Source organism: Leucopleurus acutus, assembly GCF_964270905.1.
Source record: "Leucopleurus acutus genome assembly, chromosome: 1".
Lineage (NCBI taxonomy): Eukaryota > Metazoa > Chordata > Mammalia > Artiodactyla > Delphinidae > Leucopleurus > Leucopleurus acutus.
The window spans coordinates 184,456,782-184,476,206 of NC_139142.1; the positions used below are offsets into that span (position 1 = coordinate 184,456,782).

The 19,425-nt window shown below is 48.7% G+C and overlaps 1 protein-coding gene across 2 annotated transcripts in view; it reads left to right on the forward strand.

Annotated features, from left to right (window-relative positions):
- The window catches only part of CAMK1D (calcium/calmodulin dependent protein kinase ID), a 412,151-nt gene extending 393,115 nt beyond the window's left edge, over positions 1 to 19,036 (forward strand). The window contains exons 7-11 of one of the 2 annotated variants that reach the window (XM_082843845.1): positions 9,551 to 9,663; positions 11,155 to 11,233; positions 16,014 to 16,101; positions 17,025 to 17,142; positions 18,783 to 19,036. In XM_082843845.1, the coding sequence (XP_082699971.1) occupies positions 9,551 to 9,663; positions 11,155 to 11,233; positions 16,014 to 16,101; positions 17,025 to 17,142; positions 18,783 to 18,901 (517 nt within the window). In that variant the 3' untranslated portion in view covers positions 18,902 to 19,036. The remainder of the gene's footprint in view (positions 1 to 9,550; positions 9,664 to 11,154; positions 11,234 to 16,013; positions 16,102 to 17,024; positions 17,143 to 18,782) is intronic. The other variant, XM_082843846.1, reaches the window with a different exon arrangement.
- Positions 19,037 to 19,425: the final 389 nt, after the last annotated feature.

Below are 19,425 nucleotides of genomic sequence, written 5' to 3' on the forward strand. Positions count from 1 at the left end.
AAATTGTTTTTCTTCTAAATGTTTCATTTTATTAGTGATTTTAAAAATTCAGGGGGAGTGGATCAGGGAAATTGGCTGTATATATCTTACAAGTGAGTTTTTTCCAACTGTCATTTTTTTACATTGTTCATGGTGTTTAAAATATTTATATAGTTAATGTATCAATTTTTAATTTAGTTCATATTTTTAAGAGCCTTTCCCACCCTAGGAGGATTTATAAAAAAAAATTTTCCCCTAATACTTTATGGCTTTACGTATTTTTATGACTTTTTTATGAGGGAAGGTCTGGGGCGGGGGAGGAGTTTTGGAGGGATTATATATTATATATAAGAAGGTTGAGTCTACTTTCCTTAGGCTTATTGACTTTCCCATTGATTTCGTCAAAGTATTGCTAATAAATCAGGTAGATAACCAAAAAAAGTAAAATAAAATAAAGCCAAGGCCAACAGGATGGAGGTACCAAGGCATCTCCCAAGCACGACTGTTAGTCTGCACAGATTCATAACTGCTTCCCAAGCAGAACGTGAGAGAGAAGGACACTGGGGGGATGGAGGAGGGAGGGAGGGAGCAAGAGCCCCACAACAAAAACAGCGAAGTCTAGATGCAAAAGTCGAGCTGGGAATCCGCCGGGGTTCAGAACCATCAGTTAGTGCGCATGTTAACCGCCTCCAGACTGGATGTCTGCACCCCTTGGTGCAGGTCCATCACTGCTGAAAGCCTCGCTGTGTTTCTCCTAACACAACATCCCGGCTGTTGGATGCTCCCCTCACTCACCCTCTCCTCCCCACCAAGCCCTCCGACCCACTGTCAGCGGGAGCTGAGTCGGGAGTGGGTTTGTCCGAACCTCCTTCAGTTGTACCTCACCTGCAGGAGGAGGCGTGGGGCCTCTGTGCTCATCCCCCAGACTTCCTGGAGGTGCTGTCCGTTTGGCTGATGCAAGAATCAAAAAGTTATACACTTGGAAGTAGAACCCTGGATCACAACACAGCAGCTTTGCATGATGTCTTGTCCAGCCTAACCCTTTACTGTGTACAGAATGTTTTTAAACTATTTTACTCCAAGGGGAGTATGCTGCTCGCTTCTCACGCTTGGGGAAGTGTTTGTTCTTCTTCCCCTCCTGCCTGGCTCCCAATCTTCAGCTCTGGTGTGTATAAACTTTCTAAGGGCTGTGTTTCCCATCTACCTTCCAGTGTCCCTTTCCTTCCTCCTCTAGGTCTTTGCCTGATCTGCTTCCTCCTTCTCAGCGTTCAACGTATGAACCAAATCTCAGGGGTGACGTGGGACATTTATCCATTGCATTTCACCAGCGATGCCTTGCTGAAGTCAGCCTGCATGTGGTTCTAATACGTGAACCTTCCCTTGTCTCTTCCAAGTTTGTAAGGAGAAAGCTCTGGCATGCACATAATCCAATCTCTAGTTGCTGAAGTAATTGCATTACATTTTTGTAAACATTCGGGTCTCATTGGTCATTCTGGTCTATGAATCCAAATAATACGCTGAAATCTATTTTGCTGGGCTTTGCAGCTAATTGCCAGAGATTTGTCAGCTTAAAATGCTTTGCTTTATTTTATTATTTTTAAAAGTCTGTCCTATTAACCAGAGTAAGACAAATACAACCCAGATTCCTTAGTATGGGGTCCCAGACATTCATCCAATACACATTTGTTGAATAACTACTGACAGCCAAGACAAAGGGTGAACTGGTGGCTGTCCGGTGGTTGTTACATAGCCAACAGACTAGCATCCAGAGGAGGGACGCCCAGATTTGATGGATTTTGTCTTTTTCAGAGACCCATTGGGCCTGGGTGGGCCCTATGTGGCTCCTCTGGTTTGCAATATACGTGCAGGTCTGTTGTTTTGCTCAATTGCATAAAAATATTCTTTCTTCACAAATATACCTTTGAGTAAGTGTTCTCAGGGAAGCTTGAGCTATTCCTAGAATTGAGGGCTCCTTGGCAAAATGCTTGGAAATACCGGCCCACAAAGATTAAGGTTGAAAAGCAGGTCTCCAGGACATCCTGTCCTCATATCCATCACGCAGGGCACAGACTCATGACCAGAGGGAACATCTCTCTCCTTCCCTTCTAGAGCAGTTCAGAAGTTTATAGGTCGGGATGTGTGGTCATTCGTGGGTGATTCTGAGACTAGTTACAAGATTTTAAAATATGTTGCTTTGTTTTCACATTTAGAATGTAAACTGAGTCCCTCAGGACTCGTCTGTTCTCTCCCCCTCCCATTGGCCTTCCTGATGCTGAGCGGGGTCCCAGTGCACAGTATTTCAGCTGAAGGAGCCTGAAAAGTGAGATGGAGTTGGTGGGATGGAAAAGAGAAGAAGTAGTGATAAGGGTGGACAGCTGGGATATAGTGATTGTTGTGTGACAGGCACTTTCAAATGGTATATCTTTTCTCTGTATCCACCCATCAATCCATGTGTGTGTGTTATGTGTAGTATAGATTAGTATATAGTGTATGTTATATATGTTATAATATCTCTGTATAAGGTGGGCCTTGTTATCCTCCTTTCACAAAGGAACCTGCGACCGGGAGACACTATATAATTTCCCTTAAGTCACTCCACCAGGACTTGCTGGAGCCAGGATTTGAATCTGTGTCTTTATTTCTCTAAATCCCAGGCTGAGGAAACCACATCACGAAACTCGTCCGAAAGCAAAGTCAGTCCTCAGAGAACAGCAACACACCTTCCCTTGAAAACTCACTTCTCTCTTCACCTTCAGAGCCCTTCTTCCAGTTAGACTAAAGGGCAAGGTTTGGGTTGCTGTTTCCTAACGATGATTCAGTCATCAGTGTGGACTGTTGCGCTCAGATGCTTTTTATGTATAATACTTGCAATATGTTTGGGCACTTAAGATGCATATTTCAGGTGGTCAGAAAACTTGCTTATACGTGTTACCTGATTTTGCAGTTACTCTGGGTCAGTGAGGCAGGCCTGAACTTCTGCCCAGCCCTACTGAGTTCCACAGGGTCTGGACAGCAGATTTTCTATCCTCTGCATCCCCTTGCAGCTCTGTGGTGGAGCAAAGGGCTGAACAAAGGCTACTGGATGTGACCATAGTCGGACTTGGTTGAGTAGAGACCCAGGTTCACTTTTCTCCATCCTTCTCTCCCACCGACAGGCCACAGTGGTCCCAAGCATGGTCCTGCCATCTGTCTTTCCAGAAGCCAGGCTGGGGTGGAACATTAGGTGTTGATTTTCTAACTGTAAGGACACGACTTCCCAGAGCTGCTTCCCCAAGGGGGGGACCGTGTCCACCGAAAAGAGAAGTTTTAACTGCCAGGTGCCACAGTGACGTGTCGGGGCCACCCTCAGACCCACCCTTACCCCTGTGTTCTCCACCACGGTTGACGGCAGCCCCCGTGTCCATGCTGGGGACCTGGGAGGCATCCTGGCCTTCCCTCTCCACGCCGCTGATCACCTAATCTTCCCGGCTTTCCCTCTAAACTCTTTTAGAATCTGTTCCCCCGATCCAACTACCACCACCTGCGCCGTCCTGTCCTTCCTTTGCCGGAGCACAGCTGCTAACCTGTCTTCTGCCTCAGAGCCATCTTCCTCACAGCTGCAAAGCCAGCCGCCTGCCTGTATGGCTTCCCTGTCTACACCTTTATCCATTTATCCATCAGTGGACACACAGATTGTTTTCATGTCTTGGCATAGTGAATAATGCTGCAGTGAACATGGGAGCATGCATATCTCTTCAAGGCACTGATTTCATTTCCTTTGGGAATATATCCAGAAGAGGGATTCCTGGATCACATGGTAGTTCCATTTTTAATTTTTTGAGAAACCTCCGTAACGCTTTCCATACTGGCTGCACCATTTTGCATTCCCACCAACGGTGCACAGGAGTTCCATTTTCTCCACATCCCCACACTTGTTAACTTCTATTTTTCTGATAATAGCCGTCCCAACAGGTGACATCTCATCGCCTACCAGCACTTCTGATACCAGCTCCTTCCCGTCTTCTCTGTGTCTGTCTCTGGTACCAAAAGCCGTAAGGAAAGGCAGAACCTTAAATCTGTAATTCAAAGGTCCAAGAAATATGCAAGAACATAGAAGGTTGAGGTGAATTATAATAAAGTTACATAAAAGGGGAAAAGAGGTAACAACTGATCATTATTTGCACATCTTTTCAACAGGTGTCCATTTTTATAGGGACATATATATTTTTATATACATGGCCGAGGGCAAGCAAGGAGGAAGAAGGTCCCTTAATGTAGCATAATTACCACAGTCAAGTCTCAGGACCTCTCAGCAGGAGCTCTTATGCTATCACAGCATTTCATTTTCCAAGAATAACTGTGCCCTGGTGAATCAGCCGTGGTTGGCCATGGTCAATTTTCACATTCATTTATGTTAAAAGTGCTCTTCGGGCTTCCCTGGTGGTGCAGTGGTTGAGAGTCTGCCTGCTGATGCAGGGGACACAGGTTCATGCCCCGGTCTGGGAAGATCCCACATGCCGCGGAGCGGCTAGGCCCGTGAGCCATGGCCGCTGAGCCTGCATGTCCGGAGCCTGTGCTCCGCAATGGGAGAGGCCACAACAGTGAGAGGCCCGCGTACCGCAAAAAAAAAAAAAAAAAAGTGCTCTTCATGGAAAACCTTCTCCTTTATGAACCTTGTCCACAAGACGAAAGTGGCATTTTAGATAACCCATTGCATTCTCTCTACAAACACAGGCCAGGTTGCCCCCAGCACCTGGCCCTGCACACTGGGTTCTTCTGGAACATCTCTCAATGACACAGAGCATTGCTTTTTTGCCCCCTCCTGAGAGGGGTGAGGTACAGGAGGGAGGAGTCGGGATAGGTGGGAACTTTGACAGCTACCTGGGCTGGGCAGTGGTGGGCTATCCTTCATCCGTCATCCATGTCTCTGTTTCAGAGCCCATCCGGGGGCTCAGCAGCCAACGATGAAGCCTCTTTTTCAAGAGCATCTTTGTTCATCCAAACATTTACCCAGGATCTGCCATGGGTAGACCCTGGGCTGGACACTGAAAATCCAAAGACAAAAGTAAGACATAAGACACGGTCCTGCCTTAAGGAGCTTGTGGACAGGTCAGGGCAGCGTGCAGTGTAGGAAGTGTCACCACGGAGCTGTGTCCGCTGCCGTGGGGACACAGAGCAGGGCACCGACCCCACCTGGCAGCAGGGCACTGGGTCTTACTAGTAACACGGCAGCCGGTCTCCAGGGGTGTGCCAGAGTCGATGGAAGGGGCCTGGGGAGGGCAGCCCAGGTAGAGTGCATACCTTTACCTTGGTCCAGAAACAAAAAGTGCCCAGTGGGCAGCGAACCAGCCCCAAGCATCTTAGCTACTAGACCCAGAGTGTGGGAAATGAGGTTGGGGAAGTAGCGTTTAGTCGCCAGGTTCTGTTTGCAGATGAAGGGACCAGTGGGCAAATGAAATGGCCTGCAGAGAGGATGCAAAGTCAAGACTGAAGCATAAGGTTCAGTTCTCAAGCCTCCTTCCCTTTAGTGAACAGGCAAAACAGTTAAGAACACAGACCCAGAATCAGACAGGTAGGGCTGGCGTCCTGACTTTGCTGCAAGTTAGTTTCTCTGCCTTTATTTTTTTAATATAAATTTATTTATTTAATTTTGGCTGTGTTGGGTCTTCGTTGCTGCGCGAGGGTTTCTCTAGTTGTGACGAGCATGGACTGCTCTTAGTTGCGGTGTGCGGGCTTCTCATTGTGGTGGCTTCTCTTGTTGTGGAGCATGGACTTCAGTAGTTGTAGCACTCAGGCTCAGTAGCTGTGGCTTGCGGGCTCTAGAGTACAGGCTCAGTAGTTGTGGTGCATGGGCTTAGATGCTCCGTGGCATGTGGGATCTTCCCGGACCAGGGCTCGAACCCATGTCCCCTGCCTTGGCAGGCGGATTCTTAACCACTGCGCCACCAGGGAAGCCCCGTTTCTCTACCTTTAAAATGAGGATTGTATGAGGGACTGTATACACGGATCTGGTGTGAGGGGACCACAAGGAATAGCACCGGGACCTTGAGATTTATAGCAGCTGAGCCGTAAACCGAGGGTCTAAGGACCCTCGGTGATTGGGGGAGGGAGAAAGCAGTTACCACACCCAAGGGAGTCTGGTAGAGTCCCCTCCCTTGAGAGCAGCCTGGCCCTCAGCCCAGGGCTGTAACCAGCCTGAGCTCTGGATGGGAAGGCTCAGGGCAGCACTCACCCTGCCCTGACTTCCTCCTTCCTCCCTCATCTCCCCTGGGGCCCCCACTGGCCAACCCCCTACCAGACGCCAGAGAGTTCAACCCTCAGTCAACCCTCCGTACAGGTCAGCCTCCCGGGGACAGAGCAGAGCGGAGGGTGGCTCTGAAGGACACAGGGAAGGTGTTGGGGAAGCACACCTCCGGGGGGAGTGAGGGGTTTTTTGTTTTCGTTTTTTTGTATTTTTTTATATTTTTTTAATTTTATTTTTTTTAATCCTTTTTTTTTGGCCGCACCACGCACCACGCGGCATGCGGGATCTAGTTCCCCGACCAGGGATTGAACCCGTGCCCCCTGCAGTGGAAATGCAGAGTCCCAACCACTGGACCGCCAGGGAAGTGCCTGGGAGAGTGAGGTTTAAGTGAGATAATACAGCAAAGCGCTTCGGTGGAGTTTTTGACCCCAAATAAGTGCTCAGTCGAAGCTACACTAGAATCTAGTAGTATGTTTGTGTACGTGTGCCAAGGTAGATGAGATGGCAGACTGAGCAGCAAAGGGAAGACGGGAGGCGGGAGCATTCTCCCCAGATGGCCATCCTGAGGCTGGGATGGACGTGACGGATGAGCCAGGAAGGCGAGTTGCCCGTGTTGGGCGTGACCATCTGTTGTTGGGTTGTCAAGTTTAGATGTTATTCTGAACCATGGGCTTTTAGGCCTAGAACAATTGGGAGTGGCTTTATCGTCTTTGAGAACCCACAGTGAGATCATCTGTAGATTATTTAAATGGTTTGGTAACGTGAAATATGAACACAGAGATGAAAGCTGCAAATGGGTGATCCAGGACCACGGAAGTCAGCATTCTGTATGTGGAGATAGAAACAACTCAAAGTCATCTCTCCTAATCGAACCCACCACACAAACCTGCTCACGAAATAGCCTGACCAGGGAACTCTGCGAATCTTCTAGATCTGAGGAAGGTTTTACAACTTCTCCTTGCCCTTCTGTTCTGTTTCAGCCCTTATTTTAAAATGTTCTTTCTTAATTTTAACTCAGTCCCCAAACTCCATCCGTTTCCTTTCCTTCCATCCTCAGTACAGACACATAAACACAGTGTTCTTTACTCCCCCTCCCCCCCCAAAAGAGGAGCTAAAACCAGAAGAAATCAGGATTACTTTAAGAAAATTGGCACAAGAAGATTAAATCTTTCTTGGAATTTTCTTGAAGATTTTTTTTCCTTGAAAAGAAAGCCAAACTGTAAAGTAAAACACAGTTAATAAACAAAAACCTCACACATCTAAAATTTCGTTATTTTCCGAGATGAACTAACATTTTGCCCTGTCTGCTTTTCCTAATATGCACATTTCATGTAGCCCAAATCCTCATTATGGGAAACATTTCCATATCCATCTCTCAGCTGCAGGCTTTCCTGGGTAGTGAAATATGTGCTTTGTGGTTTCAGAAGCACTGGCTCTTACTTCGCCAAAAGGAGCAAATCTTTAAAAATGAAATTTTCCAGGCACTTAGCCCCTAAATCCACCTTGTAGAGATAGATGATTCTGAATCTTATCAGCCCACAGAATGTCTCACAGCCTTTAAAAGTGTCATCGGCCGTTCCCCTGTGCAGCACGACCAGTGATGCTGTGTAGGGCGGCAGGAGCGGCTGCAAATTTGTACTAAAAGCTGTGTTTTGAACCTTCATTAAATTTCTCACTTGCTGGCAGCCTAAATCCCTCGAAGGCCCGGAGTCTGTTGATTCCCGTTCACTTGTTCTCATTAAACTGGTCTCTAGGCTGTAGCTGTGCTTTGAACAAAGTTGGGCTGCGTGGGAAGATTCAGGGCTCGTCTGGGGGCGGGACTCTCTCACTGTGGCTGCTGCCGCCCTGTGGGTTGTCTCGGGCCCGGAACCAAGTTCTGCGCCGTCCAGCTTTGTGCTTGGCCTTCCCGAATCCAGCCTTGTCTTCTACTCTGTCCGTCACTTATGGCCGCAGCCTCAATCTCACCCCTCCCTGATGTCCAGTCCCAACCAGAGGCTGCCCCTGCCTGCCCGCCATGGGCCTCAGGCGTGGACCGGCCAAACAGATTGGGGGAGGAAGCATAGACCCACAGCATCTTAAAGCCAGAAAGAATATTAAGAATTTTCTAGTCTGGCCTCTTCGTGTTTAGATGAGGACATTTTTGTCCAGAAAATGCATCATTGGCCTTTAATGGTAAAGGTCACCTCAGAGCCCGTAGCAGACCTGGGAGTGAGAACCCACAATTTCGTGGCACGAATTGTATTTGGGGTATTTAACAAAAATTCCTACTTCTATTATGACTGTCAGTACCTCTAGAACTAGAAGTTTCTTGCACCAACATCCTAGTGTCCTCTTTTTTTTTTCTTTCTTAAATGTTTTCTGGCCGTGCCATGCGTCTTGCAGGATCTTAGCTCCCCAACCGGGGATCAAACCCAGGCCCTCGGCAATGAAAGCGCCGAATCCTAACCACTGGACCACCAGGGAATTCCCATATGATCTTTTAAAAATCAACTTTGAGGGCTTCCCTGGTGGCACAGTGGTTGGGAGTCCGCCTGCCGATGCAGGGGGCGCGGGTTCATGACCCGGTCCGGGAGGATCCCACGTGCCGCAGAGCGGCTGGGCCCGTGGGCCATGGCCGCTGGGCCTGCGCATCCGGAGGCTGTGCTCCACAGCCGGAGAGGCCACGGCAGTGAGAGGCCCGCATATCGAAAAAAAAAACAAACAAACAACTTTGAAACAGTTCAGTGGAAAAAGGGTCATGGTATTAAGATTTATGTCAACTTCTGCTTACTGCATATTAATGGGCAGAGCTGTAACCCTCCAGATACCTGAACTGGACCCGGGAGGTGATACTCTGCAGTCTGGGGCCACTTGCGGCAATTTGGTGACTCAAGTGTATAAAATTTCCCTTTCTTCCTCTGATGATTTATTAAATAAAATGAACCTGGAAAGGTCTTGAAATGTATACCAAACATATATTTTGTTTGTTTCACTAACCCATCATCTGTTAGGGACCATATCCCAGGCAGTAAGATCAATAACGTTTATACACAGAGGGCGGCCTGGTAGGTGTTCAGGGCGTGCAGGACTCTGGTGAATACCGTGCAAAGCGTTAAGATGTGTTGACCCTCAGTCGCCACCAGGGTTAACCCTTTTAGCTACCTGTGAAGTCACAATTTTACTTCTGTGCCCCGTGTGCCCAGAGAATGTGTGGGTCCTTTGCTGAGATTGTGTCTGTAGCGCACACGGTGCAGGCTTCCTCCACTCCAGGGAAGACGGCTCTTCCTCGCAGGCAGGATGTCAAGCCACCACGTGGTGTTGGGTCCTCAGCCGGTTCAGGTCCTCACAAGAGACCCTCTTGTCTTCCAGGCTCTGTGGCTACCCTCCTTTCTATGACGAAAATGACTCCAAGCTCTTCGAGCAGATTCTCAAGGCAGAATATGAGTTCGACTCCCCCTACTGGGACGACATCTCCGACTCCGGTAGGTCTCTCGGCTCCTTGTGGGCGGCTCCTGGGACCCCGACACCCAGCCCACCCGAGTCTCCAGCGGTCCCCGGGGGCTCAGAACGGTCCTGAGGCTCCTGAGGATGCTACGCACTTAGACTTGACCTGAGAAGCGAGGAGAGGCTTGGGACACGTGTGGGACACGTGCCCCGAGCCAGGCTGAGGGGTGGGGACTCACTTCTCCACCACTCCTGGCCATACCCTGATGTGGGTGCTCTGGAGTGAGACCGTATTAGCTCGAGTTTATTGGGCTTCCTTACTGTGTGCTGTGCACTCTAAACTCCGCACGTGTGCCTAGTTCACCCAGTCCTCAGGACAGCCTGTCAGGTGGGGATTACTATTAGCCCCATTTGACAGATGAGGAAACTGAGGCCCCAGAAGGTGAAATAACGGCTAGTAAGTGGCAGAGCTGGGGTTTGAACCCACGCCCTCACTCCAGAGCCCGAGTCTCAGCTACTGTGCCACACAGAACATTCCCAGGGAAGTTCACCATTTCCTCCTCAGGGATAAAAATCAAACCCAAGGCCCACGTAAGCAGATGGAATGTCTCCAGCCTCAGTTTCCTCCCTGACAAGATGAAGATGGTAATAATACCACTCCCACCCTTGTAGGTGCTGTCAGGATCACATGAAATAATGAATGAGCTATTCAAATATCCCATTTTATTATTTGTGTTATTTCCTCCTAACTGGAAATGCCCTGCTTTCTTCCTCAATCTTCCAAAACCTAGGACCGGGCCATAGTTCTCCAAGGCTTGCAGGAAAGAGCCACATGGGAGGTAGTTTGCTCCTGAGTCAGGAAGGGCCCCCACTGTCCCCCGGAAGTCCAGCCCTGCGGGCAGTGAGCTGCCAGACGCCACAAGGCGACAGATTTCCCGCCTGGCACGTGTCATCTTCTGGTTCTGGGTCCCAACCTCTCATGTTCTCAGTGTCCTGCTCTGGGTCCTACCTGGTCCTGGGCCTCCAAGTGGTTTTGCTTCCCCACCAGGGCGCATCTCCTGCACCGTCATTTCCTGCTCGCTGGTTGTAATCATCCGTGGGGGCTGCAGAGGGGGCTTCTGGGGGGCTGTGCATCCACAGTGGGTACTCGGGCGACTTTGTTGACTCGGTGAGCTCCTAACGTGAGGACGTCAGCAAAACAGCTCCCTAAGGCAGCAGTGAGCTGAGTGAGAGGCACCAGGCGACAAAGATATTTCACCTTTTCCCCGAAACAAAGGCGCCACTAGCTGCCGGCGGGAAGGGACTTCGAGCTGGGAAGGCAGGGTCACCACTCAGAAACCCAAACCTTGTCTTCCCTTTTCCCCAGATGCTGGTACCACCTGCCTTTTTGTCCCAGGTCCCGAGTGTCCATGAAAGGCTGGTCTCGTGTTTCCATGGTAACCTTGATACCCACAGAGGCACCCTGGTATCATATTGTCATATCTCAAGCCACATACTGACTCCCCCTCTTGTGCCTTCCTTTTGAACAGCCAAAGACTTCATTCGGAACCTGATGGAGAAAGATCCAAATAAAAGATACACATGCGAGCAGGCAGCTCGGCACCCGTGGTAAGAAGAATCACCCACTAGAGAGGCCGGTCAGCTGGGGCTTCCTTGTGAAAGCCACGGGTGAAGCTTGCATCCCATCTGGCCCGTGGGTTTCATCCTTTCCCCAAACCAATGCTCGAGGACAGTCTTCTGAAGGCACTAACTGCAGATGCACAAAAGATAGCTGTAGCTTTTTCGCTTCATGTGAAGTATTTTAGGATCATTTTTAGTGAGGGTGATTCCCAAAGGAGGCATTAAGAGTGGCGTTTTATTCCTTGAACTTATTACTCAGTCCGTAAATGAATTGAGGTCACATGTTCTTTTCCTTTTAAGATGCTTTTCAAGTGAGTGTTTCTTCACCTCCAGAGGGATGAGTTGATAGTTTACGACATCCTGGACTACATTTCCTGCGGTGCCCCGAGGCCACCTTGTTTTTGTGCCACTTACTAGGGTTGAACCCAGTGACTTTGGGTTTATACTTCTCTGAGCCTGAATTTTCTCATCTTTAAAGTGAGCATAACAGTACCTAGTTTACAGGATTGAAGTAAGCAGTGACTGAGATCGTGCACACACAGAAAGGGTTTAGTGCATCTGGCACGTAGCAATCGCATCATTAAGCTCTTATTAAAGCACCGTGAGCCTCCTTTTTGAAACAAAGGCCAGGAGTAGTAAAATAGCCGATACAGTGCGCAGACCCTTGACTTCAGGAGACATCCACCCCAACCAGTCCTCCAGAACACTGTTCCCTGTTGATTCCACCGTCTCCTGCAGCATTTTCTCCGGATGCTCATATGCTGATTAACCTTCCAAAGGGGACCTGCCCAAGGTCCTTTCCTGACCAGCTTCACAGTATTGTAATGTATAGTAACTGCCGTCATTTATCATCTGAGATGTCCCAGGCCCTGTGCTAATCATATTAAAATATCACCGCATTTTTTCTTTTATGATAATCCTGTAAGGTAGATTTTTGTCTCCATTTCTGAGATAAGGAAATCTATGTAGAAAGATAAAGAAACTTAGCCAACAGGACACAACTAGCTAACAGCAAAGCCAGAAATGTTTCCAGGCAGAACTGTCAGATTCCAAAATGATGCTCTTCACCCCAAACTGACAGGAGGAGGAAAGGGGAAGGAAGGAATTTTCTGAAAAGGAGGCAGTTCTGATTGTGTGTCAGCCTGATATTTTTTTAATAAGTCACTTTGGATGATAGGTCAAAGTATGTGACAGTGAAGATATGAAAGTTTTTCTTATTTTATAAACAGTTGGCTTTTACAGCTGTATGAGACTTTTTCCCCAGTTTTACAGAGAGAGAGTTGGCATGCAGCACTGTATAAGTTTAAGGTGTTAGAGCATAATAACTTGGCATCCATATATGTTGCAAAATGAGTACCACAATAAGTTTACTTAATATCCATTGCCTAATATGTTAATTACAAAAATTATTTTCCTTGTGGCGAGAACTTTCAGGATTTACTCGTAACAACTTTCAAGTATGCCATAAAGCAGTGTTAACCATTGTCACCCGGTTGTACATTACAACCCCAGTACTTATTTATCTTTCATGTAGGAGGCTTTTGAGGTTATCTTAGAGAGGAGGAAAATGACCTCAAAAGAAGGGAAGTGATTTGCTTCCTAGAACTTGTTCACTGATCCAGCCTCACTCTGTGGAAGGCAGGAAGGCCAGTTAAAACCTCATCTCTCCTTCACCAGACATTTTTTGAAAAAAAGCAAAGAAGAGAAAGGTCAGTTTCACTGTCAGGGGCCTGGCAGAGGGGCAAGGTGGGTTCAGAACCAAGCAGGACTTCACGGAGATGCCAGCCTCACCCGGGCCGTCCAGGGTAGGGCGGGAATTCCAGGCTGGGCTAGCCAGGGGGGCTTCAACTCTTCACCCTCCTCAGCGTTCATGGAGACCCCTCCCCTCCCCGGATTCCAGCCAGCCAAGCTGCGGTGACCACAGGAACCGGGATGGATCCCAGGAGTTTGGGATACACACCAGGCATCACCAAGCCTGTTTGGAGCAAGTGACTAGAAAAGTGTACAGTCAGAGCCATGCAGGTAGAGCAGACCGTGTACAAAACACAGAAACACCCAAAGGCGAGGAGAAGAGTTTAATGATCTGTGTGTGGAGAAGAAGAGCCAGGCAGGCCTGCTGGAGCGGAATTGATATAAACGCCACGTCCTTCGTTAGTGTAGAGGCAGCAACAGGGAAGCGAGAGAGAGTCGGGAGACCCAGATGAAATGGGGGTGTGTGTGTGTGCGGATTCATAAGGGAAGTCTCCTGTCTCAGGGGCGTTGTGCAGTTCCTAGGACAGTCAGGGTGACCTCCGAGGTCCCTTCCAGTGCCGAGACTCCACGCCTCCGGTCTCGTGGGTGAGTGGTGCTGACGCGGGGAGCGCTGAGCGTCCCACGTGATCCCTGGCCGACGCGAGCAGCAGCGTGGCTGCGGTGCCTATTTTTTTTTGTTTAAGTTTTTTTCTCTCTTTTCTTTCTTTTTTTTAAACACCTTTATTGGAGGGTAATTTACATGGTTGCGTTAGTTGCTGCTGTAGAACGAAGTGAATCAGCTCTATGTATACGTGTATCCCCGCGCAGTTGCCTGTTTGAGGAAGGTCGTGAGCTGTCGTGAGCCGAGGTGGCGTTACCTCCAAGAAGAGTGTTTCACAGCGGCCTCCGGGCCACCGTGTGCCCCGCTTGGTCCTTACCCAGCGGCAGCGCGCCCTGGCACTGTGGGAAGTGAGCACGGAACGTTCCTAGAATAACTGAAAGTTTGCATTTTCCTCCCCTCTCAGCCTTTTGCTCACCCACAGGGAAGGGGGTCTCCCTGACACCCCGCCAGCCGGCCTGTTGGGTTCGGAGCGGGCTCTGCCCCCTCCTCAGTGCTCAGCCCGAGAATTCCGTCCCTCCCACCACTTCTGCCCCCTGGTTTCCAAGAAAGAGCTGACCACCCCGAGGTGGAGCTGGCGTCCTTTTCTGAGGATGCAGCTGTTACAAACAGGAGGAAACACTCATGTGAGGCCTCCAGGAGGAGAGGCTGAATAACGACATCTGCTCCCCAGCTTCCTCGTGCCTGGGCTTTCGGGTGGATTTGCCCATTCACGTGTTTCTCTTCACTGATGTGCATCTGGGGAAAGCAGGCAATTGACAGTTGTTGGAGATGGAAACCTGCCTGGCCTTGGTTCGTTTCTGAGTATCCTCTGAGCTGTGTATTTTCAGCCCTGCTGGGAAAACTAGAGGAGTCTATTTAGGGGGGGTCTTGCTCTGAGCTGGGAATAGCAGACTGTACGGTATTCTAAACTTAGGCCCAGCCTGGCACAGACTTACCTTCCAGAGTCCACCAGCCATGTTTTCGGTTCCTAAAAGGAAAGGCTGGTGGTGGGAACATATTTTTTATCCAGGGCTGGTTTCCTATCTGAATAAGCCCCAAGCTTGTTCCTCTCATGTCCTAAATCGGTTGAACACGGCAGTCTGTGCCCAGTCTGGTCTGTGTCCAGGGCCCTCGGAGTCTGGGACCTGATGGGCTCTGCCAGCCAGAAAGTATGGTCAGTGTCCCCGGCATCTGTCTGCCCCTTAACAGTTCCGAGATCCAAGAAATTACTTCTGAGGCATCAGGCATCAGCTCAGAATTGAATAGTTTGGTGCTAAAGGAAAGGGAAGATGGATGGCTTCAAGCCCAGAAAAGACTGAGCAAAATGCAACTTCCTGTGAGATTGGGGGAGGCCAAGCGGTCAAATGTAGAGCGAGGGTGGCATTGAGGTTGAGAAGGGATGTGAGGGAGAAGAATGGACTGGAGGAAAAAAAAAAAAAAAAAGGGCTGGAGGGACCCCCAGCTCATCAACGAGACTGGCGACTGTAAGCCCAGAGAGAAGAGGGAGGTGCAAGAACGAATGGGGGGCGGGGCGGGGTGGGGGAGAGAAGAGGTGTGATAAAGCAGAGGGAGGAAGTAATAGGATGAGGGGGGACTCTGAGGACAGGAGGTCGAAACTAAACCTCCCTTCCTCCCTGCTAATAGAAGGCTAAGGTCAAGCAAGAACTAGAGAAAAGATTGCCCAGTGTTGTAAAGGACCCAGTGGAAGGCAGCGGCGACATGGTTCTTGCGGTTCTGAGAACTTTTCTAGGAAATGCAGGAGTAGGTGTGCCAAGTAGGGCCGAGCTGAGGCTGGGAACCCTGTCACTGAGCACAGAGAAGGTGAGGGGCCCCGGGGGGAGGGAGGGGAGTAGGACGTGGCAGAGCTCAGGTCAGCCGGGATGGAGCCAGAAGGGAGCAGTGGGCCCCGGGTGTGAGCAGGTCCATGGACCAGAGATCCTGGGGATGCCAGAGAGGGGCTGAGGGGGAGACCCTGGGTAGGGGTCTGGTGCTCAGACCAGGTTGGGGGACACGCTTGAGACCTCAGAGGTGAGACACGGCGGGTAGGAAGCTGGGGAAGGGGGAGAAAGAGGAGAGCTGAATTCAGGTTGTGTTGTCCTTGTGGACTCTGATGTTGCAGGAATGGGGGTGAAAAGGGGAAGAGGGGGGAGCCGGGCAGAGTGGCCCACCATGAAGGTGCTGACCCATCCTGGAGAGGGTGCAGGGTACGGAGGTGGGACCAGGCTTGGAGTGCAGTGGTGGTGGGTCATGGACGTTCAGACAAGAGCTGTGCGTTGAAATAAGCAGCCTGGAGGGGCAGTGACACGCCATCCTCTCAGCAGACCTGTGGGAGGGGACAGGACATGGCTTCCCCAGGAAAGCAGCTTGGGACCCAGTGTCAGACGCCCCCCTCCCCCCAAGAAACGCTCTTGAGAAGCATCTTTGCCTCCATTTCAGGATCGCTGGTGACACAGCCCTCAGCAAAAACATCCACGAGTCGGTCAGCGCCCAGATCCGGAAGAACTTCGCCAAAAGCAAGTGGAGAGTAAGTCCTGTGTTTCCTACATTCCCAGTGAACTTAACCACTCAAACGAAACCGGCCCTGCCGTTCAAGCATTTTTTATTTCTAAGTGTTACTATCCCCCAAGTGTGATGAGAATCCCCGTAGCCTCACCCAAATGTGTGCTAATTTTAACCAATAAGGATTAAGACTTGACGAGAGCATCGTGGTGTGAGAGGGATAAAGTGTATGATTTAATAATATCTCCCCCCTGTGATCCAAAAATATAGCAATATTGCCAGCTTTTCCTCATTTGCTGTTTCTTAAGAACATAATCCCTGTTGTCTTCCTTCACTTTGCTGGAACCTTGAAGGGTTGACTATTATTAAAGTGACATAAAAAGGGGGAAAAAACCCCCAGGAAATCTCAGTTGAACTCATCAATACATTCTGGTAAAAATGTGATGGATTTAATCCATTACCCTGTGTTCTCACAGCATGGGTAATTGAGAGCTGGCTGTTCTTGCATGAGAACCAACAACTAGAGACTACACAGACAGTAATTCCACTGACCTACTTTATTTAGGACAAAACACCAATAATCAGAAAATTAAAACGCTTAAAATATATTTTAAGGTACTCTATTATTATAATACACCTTTTGTTCTAGAAGTCATTCTCTTAAATTATGGAGGGAATTGGCTTACGTTTACTCTATATTCCACGGTATTATGTCAGAAGAAAAATACTCTTTTCATCTCCAAAATATATTTTCTTGGGGGCAGAGGGTCAAAGGATGAATGTACTTTTGGAAGAAGAGGCAACATCAGTTTCCTTTCTAGTGGATCATGAGACCGTTGTCAGAAGTTTGACCTGCTTAGGGTAACAGGATAAATGATAGGAGACAGTCTCGGCCTTTTCTAATTAGCTGGAATATTTTGTCTGCCTTTCCCCTTTCTTAAATTTCAGCAAGCGTTTAATGCCACGGCCGTCGTGAGACATATGAGAAAACTACATCTTGGCAGCAGCCTGGACAGTTCAAATACAAGTGTTTCGAGCAGCCTCAGTCTGGCCAGCCAAAAAGATTGTGCGTATGTAGCAAAAACAGAACTTTCCAACTGGCGTTGGAGACAAATCTAGTAGGGAGAGAGGAGCAAACTCTCGTTTGCTGAGTAGCTACTGTTTGTCCGGGTCTGTTAATACTTGATCTTATTTAATACTCCCAACAATCCTATTCACTATTTTTTAAATATTTTTTTAAATTTAGTTATTTCATATTTCTACAACCGTAGCTACTGTTGTTTCCATTTATAAGACATCCGAGGCTCGAGTCCCACACAGCCACGTGTGTGTGGACAAAAGCCCGACACTTTCTCATCCATCTCCTTATGTTCTGATTTGCTTCTCATTGGGCATCACCCTTAGGGACTGAGGAAGGGATGGCAGAGACTCATATGACAGTCTGATCTCATTGACTTTTAAAATGTATTTTCTTTTTTTTTTTTTTTCTGATAATCATTTGGGCTAATTTATACGAAGTGCGTTGGCTTTGGGATCAAAGTCATAGTACTAATGTTTCGTTGTCCTTCATCTGTGCGTGGGATAGTACGTCACGGGGGACACACTCACACCCTCCTTATTTTTCTCTCCCACTCTCCACTCTATATTTCTCTTAATCTCGTACTAGGCCTTTCCATGGGCTCCTCTGCACTGCAGAGAAGTTGCCTTGATCGTCCCGGTAGGCCTTCATTTCCATAATCATTGAGACCCTTCAGTTTGGTCTCACTCTGAGCATCACACTCCTTCCTGTTTGCCTCAAAAAAGGTTCCCCTCCTCTTTAAATAGCCCTCCCACCTCATTCCGGAATGTCCAGCCCTTAAGTTTTCCCGGGAAATCTCCATGAGCATCCCCTGACACAACTGCATGCTGCTTTAGGCCCACATTTACATCTCAGGGCAAATCATTTCCACCCTCTGGTCAAAGGAAACCCCACAATCTATCGTTTACTTGAAGATTCAGACAGTGGCTCTGACAGCAAAGCCATCTTAGTGATTTACTTTATGGCTATCCCGATGTTCGAGCCCACGGAGTTCACAGTGACGGGGGTGAGGGGTGTACTGCCGCAGCTAGGAAGATAATCCCACGTGAGTATGTTCTGATGCCAACACATTTGCTTGGGGAGCATTGGAGGTGCAGCCCGTGAAGAATTTTTCTAGGCCAGGGGGCTGCCGAGTTCACAGAGGACTCAATCAGCAGCCCCGTTTCAATGTGCCCTATGTCACAAACGCTTCTTAGCCAAGGGTCCAGACCACACACCAAGCTGGGGTCAGAAGGAGGTATCACATCCTTTATTCGCTCTTAAAATCCCTGCTTCTCACTGCCATTGTAAGAAATAAACAGTTCTTGTGAGGACGGTATATATTCAATACCTAGCCCAATGCCTAGTATGTAGTAAGTGCTCAGTAAATGGAACCCATCATACTATGGTGGCTAAACCATGTTGTATCCAAATACAAAGCAGTTATCATTATTATAATGAAACAAGGAGGGAAGACCTGGGTCTAAGAAGAATTTGGATACATTGCAAATGTTTTCCCGTGGATAGGGAAAAATTTGGAGTCAAGTGCATAAAAGTTTGTCCCCCGCGACAAACCCTTGCAGCGGGAAGAGGGAGTGAGTAGATCCTTCTGAAGCTTTGAACTTCTTGTGTCTGCTGTCCCCCTGCAGGTCTGGCACCCTCCACGCTCTGTAGTTTCATGTCCTCTTCATCAGGGGTCTCAGGAATGGGAGCGGATCGGAGACCGAGGCCCACCACTGTGACGACAGTGCACTCTGGAAGCAAGTGACCGGCCCTACAGGTGGGGCCCAGGGGGTGAGGCCAGGGAAGGGGGCCCCCAGGGGCCACCAGCGCCACCAGCCACTCCAGAGCCATCCCACCTTGCACGGTGCACCTCCCTGCACAGGACTGGAAGACAGAAGTTTTTTACGGCCATATTTTATACTGCAATTCTGAAGTGTTCATTTCTCACAAAGTGTACTGGCTCAAGGGAGCGGATTTGATAGGATCTGGTGCTGTACATACGAGTCTGCAAAGCCCTAAGAGAATGGACTTTCTCAGTTCCTCTCCCTCAGCCCTGTCGTTTCCGATCTTCTCAGTAGAGGTAACCGTCTATGTTGTATTTTTTCATTCATAACAAAAAAAGGTTTCAACTGGATTATTTAAGTATCGGTAAATATTGTGCATTAGGGGTTTTTTTTTCCTTTTAAGAAATATGTCCTTTTGAGCTATACTTCTTACTTCTGTGCCCTGTACCTTTTGCTTGTCAGTAGTAGACTTTTATGTTAACCTTTAAGAGATTTTTTTTTCTTC